Below are 8547 nucleotides of genomic sequence, written 5' to 3' on the forward strand. Positions count from 1 at the left end.
GCCGTGGGCGGGGGAGCTGGGACACCTGGCCAGTTCACTAGCTTACATACAGGGCAGTAGGCTCCCGAGGGCTGTCTTGGCACCGCATCCCAGAGCCTGGCCTAGGAGTAAATGATGTTTGGGGAATGAAGGGTGCACAGAGAAGTCTGTGTTGCCAGGTTTAGTACCTTCCTGCTTTGAAAGTACTGAATAAAATGTGTTTTTGGGGGGCACCTGGTTGGCTCAGTTGATTAAGCATCTGCCTTTGGCTCAGGTCATGACCCCAGGGTCCTGGGATTGAGCCCCACATCAGACTCCTTGCTCAGTGGAGAGCCTGCTTCTCCCTCTGTCTCTCCCCCGCTTGTGCTCTCTCTCACGCTCATGCGCGTGCTCTCTCTCAAGTAAATAAATAAATCTTAAAAAAAAAATGTTTTGTTTTGTTTGGAAAACTGGCTACTTGTCTATGGGCCAAGGGCCATTTTCTCTCTTCTGGGGATGAGGTGTAGAAAGCATCCTTGTGCTCGAGGCCCTGGGACAGGCCGGAGGATGGAGTTTGCAGGGACCCCTAGGAAGCCTCTGGAAGGAGGTGGCACTGATTGCTTGAGAGCCAGCGTCTGACAGGGAGAGGGCGGCACTGGGCTTTGAGAAGGATGGGCGAGTCGGCGCTCTGGGACCTCATCCCCTTAGAGACTAGCCGTCTTCAAGGACTGCCTGCCGCCTGCTCAGCTGGACAGCAGAGGCCACCAGGCCATCTGTGCTCATTGCTATGAGTAGGTCAGGGAAAGGGCAGCAGGTGGATCCCAGGAACGAAGGTGTCTTCTGGTTGGGACTGACTCAGGCCCTGAGCCTGGCCTCGATTGCGCTTCTTGTTTCTCTCCTTGGGCTCTGGTTTTCCCATGGCCTGGGCTGCGTCCAGCCCTCCATGCGATCCGGCAGGTCAGCTCATCTCTTTGGCCTCGGTCGCCCCTTCTGGAAAGCAGAAGGGTTGATGTAGGTAAGCCCTGGCTGTCAGTGATGCCGGGCTTGATAAAAATGGGAGATTGAAGTATTCGGCAAACATTTCTGGTAGGCCTCCTGAGTGCCAGGCACTGTGCTAGGTCTGGAGATGCCTCGTGGACAGCCCAGGGAAGTTCCTGCCTGTGTGGAACCCTCACTCCAGGGACGGAGACACACGAGGAACAGGTCAAAGTCACGTTGTGTCCGGTCGGGATGCGTCTGTGAGGTTAAGGGGATTGCAGTTTTACATGGGGTCTGAGTCAGGAAGGGGCTTGATGAAAAGGTGTCGTTTGAACACAGACCTGAGGGGGTGAGAGAGATCCATGCCGACATCTGGACAGAGGGATACGGCAGGTGCAAAGGCCCTGAGGTGGGGGCTTCCTGGTATGTTTGAGGAACAGGAGAGGAGGTCAGAGGTTACAGGGGCTGGGGGCATGCAGAATGGGGCCTGGTCTGGGATTGTATAGACGATTACACAGATGTCGGCTTCTACTCTGAGCACCAGTGGGGGCTTGTGGAGCGGGTTGAGCAGAGGAGCAAACATAAGGTTCTAGCTGGCTTACTCTGGGGATGTGGTGGGAATAGTCTGCAGGAGTGGGGTGAGGAGGATCAGGAAGGCCAGTCAGGGACTGTCACTGAGGTGACCCGGCTTGGGCCAAGGTGATAAAGAGGCAAGCAGCAGCTGGCAGTGTTCAAAGCAGTTGACGAGATGCCCTGACTGGTTGGCTGTGGGGCTGAGAAAGGGCGAAGTTAGGACGGAAGACCAGGTTTTGGCCTGAGCAGCGGGAAGAATGGACGTTAAGATGGGCAGACTGTCCAGCAGGTTTTGGGAAAGCTCAGGAGGTTCACCTGGGTGGGACATGTTTTGTGAGTGTGAGAAGTTGGTTTGATATCTACCTAGAGCTCTTCAGCGTGGTGGTGCACTTGGGGTCTCCATTCAGCCTGGAGTCTGGATTCCCGGAGGTGGAGGTGCACGTGTGGGGTCCCCAGTGCCCTGTCTGAACTCTAGGTTCCAGGGGGGCACTGGAGACATGAGAGTGGCTGAGCTGGCCTGGGGAGTCTGTGCTTGTCCACCAGCTGGGTGCCTGCCACGTGCCTGGTCTGTGTCCTGACACTGATATTCGGGGTGTCGGGGAGGATGCAAGTTGTAAACCTCGTTATAGTCTGGTGCCTGTCCCCAGGATTGTTTTCAAGACTGATCATTCCTTGGGGAGCAGAGGTGACCGAGAAGAGGCTGGAACACTCAGAGCAGGCTTCAGGAGAGCCGGGTCTCAGCCTGGGCCTGGAGCGCTGAGCGGAGCAGGGCCAGGCCTGGTGGAAGGGAAGGGCTTTCCAGGCAGAGGGAAGGCAGGCGGTCAAGGTAGAGAAGCAAGAGTGAGGCGGGGCGTGGTTGAGCTTGATGCCCACAGGGCCCAGAGGGGTCAGAGAGCTGGGCATTTGGAATTTGTGTCCCAGCTGGGAACTCTGATGTTGGGCGCTTACTTAGCCTTGCCCAGCCTCATCTGCAAAATGGGTGTCCCTCTAGGAGACGTTTTAGGATCTAACACTCCGCTCTGGGTGTGACAGGCTCAGCCTGGCACGTGGCATGCTGTAGACCCTTGACACACCTGGGGAGGGGGATCAGCCCTGCTTTGGTAGGTCTCTTCCACGTGGCCCAGCAAAGGGCAAGAGCTTCAAGAGAGCCACGGCTGTAGACGCTGGGCCTATGTGGATGCCGGCCGACCGCAGGCCCGAGAGAGCTGAAACGCCCAGCACCCTTGGCCACCTTTCCTAAGCTTGTTCTATTTTAGGGCTCGGTCCCAATGGACGCGGAAGCCTTATCCAGCGCCACCTCAGCTAATGACAGCTTGGCCTGCCAGGCCATTTAAAAACAGCTCTGCTATTTTTATCAACAGGAGGAGGTTGGCCTATCCTTGTCCCCAGACAGTGCCCACATCGGGTTTTAAGGAATTTTAAGGAAATTGGGCTTTGATAGGAAGATGGGTTATTGTCTCAAATCACAGACTATGACTGCGCTCAGGAAGTGCCCACGGAACCTTCTGGGGGGTGTCAGGTGTCACCTTTACTTGTGATCTGAATTTAGAGATAATTCTACCCTACCTTGCCGGTAGGGCTCAGAAGAAGTCACCCAGCCTCTCCACCCTGAGTTTTGCTCAGAGGCGGCCCTCTCTGGTGTATCTGGGAGCAGCTGGCCCCTGTCCCCATGGGATTGAGGGCTGGGGGAGGACAGGTCTGGGTGCCTGTGCCCATGGGTCAGCCCTGGAGCCGTGGGCTTCTCATGCCCACGGGATGTTTCCTTAGCGCTAATTGAAAGTAGTTTCAAACGGGTCCTGTCTTGTGGAACTGTGGGTAATTTTCCCTCCTTCAATAAGCTGCAGAGATGGAGATGGGGAAGGCAGCAGGAAGGATGGGGCGGTGAGTGGCCCGTGCCGGACAGCAAGACCCTCCTTGGGGAGAGTGGGGTGGTGGAGGATTGGCCATACTTTGTCTCTAGGTAAATTTTTTTTGGGGGGGTCCACTACCTAATTTCTAAACAAAATTGCTTTTTTTTTTTTTTGAGCACCCGGTGGGTTGATCCTTAAAACAAGAGGCACCCTGCCCTACCCTGCTGCGGTCATCTCGGACAGCAGCCCTGGGGCCATTTCCACCCTCACCCTCTCCAGAAGCCCTCCGTGGCCCCTTTGTCTGTAGGATCAGGGCCTGGCTGGCCTTCCATATCCTATTCTTGTCTCCCCCCTCCATTGCTTCTTTCTCTGTGCCCCCTCCCCTGTCAGTCTGCCTTGGACACCCCTCATTCTCTGGCCCCTACCTCCTCTTCTCAGGGCACCTTTCTCCCTGCCCCTTTTCCTAACCCGCCTCAGATACCACCGCCTCCTTGATGCCCTCCCTGGTCTGGCTCCCCTCCCTGTCTCAGTCCCCTGACCCAGCTGCTCTGGTTGCCCTGGGACTGTCCTCAGCCACCCAGCCAGCCCCCGAGGGATCGCTGCAGGCGGGACCCGTGCACGCATCTTCCTCGTGTCGCTGCTCTCTCTCCTGTTCCATGGCTTGCTGTGGCTGCTCATGGTTTAAGCATGCTTCCTGCTACCTTGCACATCTGAGCAGTCCTACCTCCAGAAACCTGGGAGCTGAGAGTTCACATGGCAGGACCGGGCCCAGAGTTATGTCTTGCAGGGAGCCACAGCAGTGGCTGTGGGCCCCTTTCCCCTTGAGGCCCCCCTCCACTGCCCACCTCCCACCCCTTCCCTGTCCCCAGTGCCCCAGAGCTTCTTCTTACTATGTCCTTGCTCCACCCTGGGGGAGGCTGTTACCTGAGGCGGAAGTGAGAGGTGGGGGACCACAGGCCCTGCAGCCGGCCCCACTCCAGCTCCTGGTTCTTGAGGCTGTGGGTCTCGTCATGTCTGGGGAAGGGTTCCCCCCACACACACAAAGCCTTCCTGCAGCTGGGCTGAGTTGTGCCTGCACTGGAAGGCTTCTGGCAACGGGCCTGCTGTGGGGAGGTGGCCCTTCCTGGCTCCTGGGTCTCTGGTTTCTAGTTCCTTGCTGTTTCCTTGAGGAGGCTCCTGGCGCCTGAGGGAACAGCCCCCGGGCTAGTCTTCCTGGAGCACAGGGAGCTGCAGTGGGTGGATGGAGGCCTGGAGGGTGTGGGGTGGGGTGTGGCGTTCCCTCTCCTGAGCTCCCCCTCCAGGGTGGGCTGCACATCTGTGGTGGGTCGAAGGAGCACCTCAGGCATGGCGGCAGGGACACTGTACCATGGGGACGCCGACTCTGTGTGCCTTGGGGTGCCCACTGATGCCCACACCGAGGAAGCTTCCAGAGCACCCCACTTAAGTCCCCTTTCTCCTGAGCACAAGCCTCCCGGGAGTCTTCCGGTCAGACGTCACTCCTGCCCCTACGCCTTCAGTGACTCTCCTGAGCTAAAGCCATGGGGCTCTATCCCATCTGCAGAGTTCCCCCGGGAGCTTCTCAGGACGCTGACCTGTACCTCGTGTCTCGCAGGCTCTCCTCTGAGGGGTCTGAGCTGGGGCTCTGGTGTCCGCATGCCAGGGTGCGGAGCTGGGCTAGAGTAGAGCACGGGCTTCTACAGTCGGCTGCCAGCCCAGTTCCCTGTCTTGTCCCTTCATACCCTCATTCCAGCCAGGCCAGCGCCTTCTGGGTCCTGCCGGCTGGGTACTGTCTGCGCACTGTCCGTACTGTTTGCTCTCTCCACCCCGACCCCAGCCGGCCTGCACCGCCCAGCCACATCCCATGCTCTCTCCCTAGTCATCTGGCGGTCCCCTCTCTCCTGGCATGTCGCCTGATGCTGTCTTATAGGGGGCTGGTGATGGCTTGTTAAAAACACCAATGCCCCCCGACCTAACACACACACCTCTTTATTCCCTCAGCCGTCTTATCTTTCGTTACTCCCCAGCCCTGGTGGCCTTTCTAGGATCTATTCCAGCCTTGGGGAGGGTAGGCCAGGGCCAGCGGACTGGATTCACCCCGCTTCTGCCCCTGATCCTGAGCCATTTGAGAAACGGGCAAGGAAGTCCATTAAGGACCCATAGGGGCCGAGGCCAAGGCGGAGGCTGCCCTCCCAGGCAGAGACACACGCACTAGCCTGGGAGCCACGGGGAGGCTGTAGAGCTCAGGCCCCGGGGGCTGAGGGGAGGCCGTGCTGCATCCAAGGTCAGAGCCCTAATGGCTCAGCCTTGCTCTCCTTTGGCCTCCCTGGAACCTGAGCCAGGGCCATGCCCTGGGCCTTGCTGTCCGAGTCCCTTCCTCCTGTCTAGTCCCGGAGCTGTGTGTGTGGTGTGTGTGTGTGTCCGTGCATGGGATGTGGCGATGGGCCCCGCGGCGACTCCCACTCACTGCCCTTGTCTTCCAGGCGAAAGCGGCCAAGTCGGAGCCGGAGGCGGGGCGGCTGCAGCTGCGGAGCCTACAGTTTCTGGAACGTTACGTGTACCTGGTGCTCTTCAATGCTTACCTCCACCTGGAGAAGCCCGACTCCTGGCAGAGGCCCTTCGGCTCCTGGATGCGGCAGGTGAGGGGCCCCCCTTCGTCGCCCCCGCCCGCCCCGCTGTCATTCGGCTCCGCGGGAAGCTTCCATGATACGGGACCGTGTCTCTATCATCAGCATTGGGCGTCCAGGCCGGTCTCTGCTTGTGGCAGAGGCCACGACGTGGTAGGCATCAGAGGCGGGAATCAGTGTCTCAGTGGGCACATCAGGGCCACATGGGCACAGGATACTTGGCTTCCTTGCGCCACTCTCTCTGCCTTGCTATCTGCTGGGTACTTTGTGCTTCCGGACCCCCCCACCCCCGGCATCGTCCTGGGTGGTAGAAGATGAGGAAGCTGAAGTTCGTGGTAGTCAAAACGCAAGCTTGGCCAGGGCCTGAGCTGGTGGAAGGCAGCGCTGGGCCCCAGCCTCACCTGTGTGATCTGGAGCCCAGCAGGCGGAGGGGCGGGGGTGGGGGTGGGGGTAGGGCTTGGTGACGTGGGAGGGGGCGGGGTGACCTGAACTTCCTGGGACAACCGCCCCCAGCTCTGCTGTCTTCCCCAGGTGGCATCGAAGGCCGGAGTCTACGAGATCCTCAACCAGCTGGGCTTCCCCGAGCTCGCGAGCGGGTGGGACCAGCCCTTCTCCAGGCTTCGCTGCCGGTGGCAGGAGCAGAGCCGCCTCCCCGAGCCCTCCACCCCTGGGGACTTCCTGTAAGATGTGCTCCCCCATCCCTGCCCACACCCCCCCCCCACGGCTTCATGCAGTCTGGGGGTGCTCCAGGTGCTCTCCACGGGGAGTGCTCTCGAGGAATCCACGCCCCAGCTTCCCGGAGACACTGGGGCGGGGTTGGGACCCTTTTTCAAAAAGAGCTTTTTATAGGACAAGTAGTGCACAGTTAATGCTTGTGAACAGCAGGCGCGTGCGCCTTGCAGACTGCAGACGGCTTCCGAGGAGCTCAGTCCCCAAGTAGCCGAGCAAAGCTCCTCGCCACGGCCACGTGTGCGCCCTCCTCTCTCATGCCACAGTGGTCCCGACAGCCTGGGGTGCTGGGCTGGTTTCCCTCTCTTGCTGCCCTCCCTGCTTGGCTCCTGGTCCCCCGGGAGTAGACAGGGTTCTGGTGGACTTGTCACCTTAAGGCAGCTTCCCACCCAGTGTCCTTGCCTCTCGTGCCCCATCTCCAGCCTGGAGACCTCAAGTGTGCCACCCCATGACCTGCTGGGTCTGGCAGAGGCTCTGCCTCTCCTTCCTTCCCCGCCCCATCCCCTGGGGCTGGTGGGACTGAGGAGGTCCTCCAGCTGGAAGGGCAGAGTCCCTCTCAAGAGGCAGGAGCTTCTAGAAGGTGGTTGCAGGCCTATAAAAGAGGCCTGCCCTGCTTTCCAGGGAACCAGGGTGGGCAGTGCTGAGGAAGCCCAAGCTCCCAGCAGGGGGTCCCTCTCACTTCTTCCCTGCCCTGGCTGCCCAGATGGCCCCAGGTCCCCTCCAGCTGTGGCAGGAGCCCCGAGGATGGCTGGGTGACCCCAAGTGAACAGCAGAGCATGCGAGTAGGCTGAAGGGTGTTCCAGGCCATCCCAGCTGAGGACCCCTGAGGTTTCCCTCTAGAGGGAGCAGAGGGGCCGAGGGTTGGGGAGCAGGAGGCCTTGGGAGCCGCTGTCCCCACGGTGGGAAGGCTGCGGGGAGCGGTTGGCCCTGTGGAGGTGAGTCCTGCGGCTCTTCCTCTGGGGACCACTGTCTGCTGATGCCCTGGGTCTGGTGGTGCGGAGGCTGCCCCTTAGGCCTGGCTCGTGGCAGCCTGGGAGCCCTCCCCGGTTGAACGCATGCACTTCTGCAGAAAAACAGCAGAGGCATCTCTGGTTCTGAGAGGAGAGGCCAGAGTTGTTCACATCCACCTAGTAGTGGAAAATACTTGGCCATCTTGGCTGAAATCTTTTGCAAAACTACTGTATGTCTGTTCATTACCTTTTCAGATTTGTTTTTTTTGTTTTTAGTTTTGCATGTATTAAAAAGTTTTCATTTCTTTGCAGACAAGGTCTAGATGAGGGGTCACAGATCAGGCTGAACTGGGAGGGATCCTCTGTGTGTTCTCATGGTTGGCCCTGACTTTCAGCTGTGCTGGGACCACGGGCTGGTCACTTCGCCTCTCTGCCTCAGTTTCCCCATTTGTAAAATGGGAGAATAATACTTGCCTACCTACCTCACAGGGGTGTTGTGAGGACTCATTTGTGACTTTTGTTTTTTGTACAGAGCTTTTGAGCATTAAAAATGGCTAAATGTGAATTGTGCCTGCCTGCTGATCTGTCCATAGTATGTTCTAGAACGGATGCTGTGGTCCTGGCTCCTTCAGAGTAATGGGGCGGGGGTGGGGGCCAGATGAGTTGAAAGCACCGGCTGTCTGAGAAGGTAGGTTTGTCCAGACATCCCTCTCTTTCCTTCACTTTCTTCATGTGTTACTCTTTCACTCTGGCTGCCTGGGGCTGTCATGCTGAGCCCTTCCTTGAAGAACATGGTAAAATAGGCAAATTCATGCTTAAGTGCGAAGGACTGTTGTGTTTGGACATGGAGCAAAACGGAATTTCAGGGGCTATGATAGAGGATGT

The 8547-nt window shown here is 58.7% G+C and overlaps 1 protein-coding gene across 4 annotated transcripts in view; it reads left to right on the top strand.

The window, feature by feature from the left end:
• Positions 1 to 8227, top strand: part of PALD1 (phosphatase domain containing paladin 1) — an 87481-nt gene extending 79254 nt beyond the window's left edge. For all 4 annotated transcript variants that reach the window (XM_082720260.1, XM_082720257.1, XM_082720258.1 and 1 more), the window contains exons 19-20: positions 5840 to 5995; positions 6515 to 8227. In XM_082720260.1, coding sequence (XP_082576386.1) covers positions 5840 to 5995; positions 6515 to 6667 — 309 coding nt within the window. In that variant the 3' untranslated portion in view covers positions 6668 to 8227. The remainder of the gene's footprint in view (positions 1 to 5839; positions 5996 to 6514) is intronic.
• The last annotated feature ends 320 nt before the right edge of the window (positions 8228 to 8547 follow it).

Source organism: Mustela nivalis, assembly GCF_964662115.1.
Source record: "Mustela nivalis genome assembly, chromosome: 2".
In the NCBI taxonomy this organism is placed as follows: Eukaryota; Metazoa; Chordata; class Mammalia; order Carnivora; family Mustelidae; genus Mustela; species Mustela nivalis.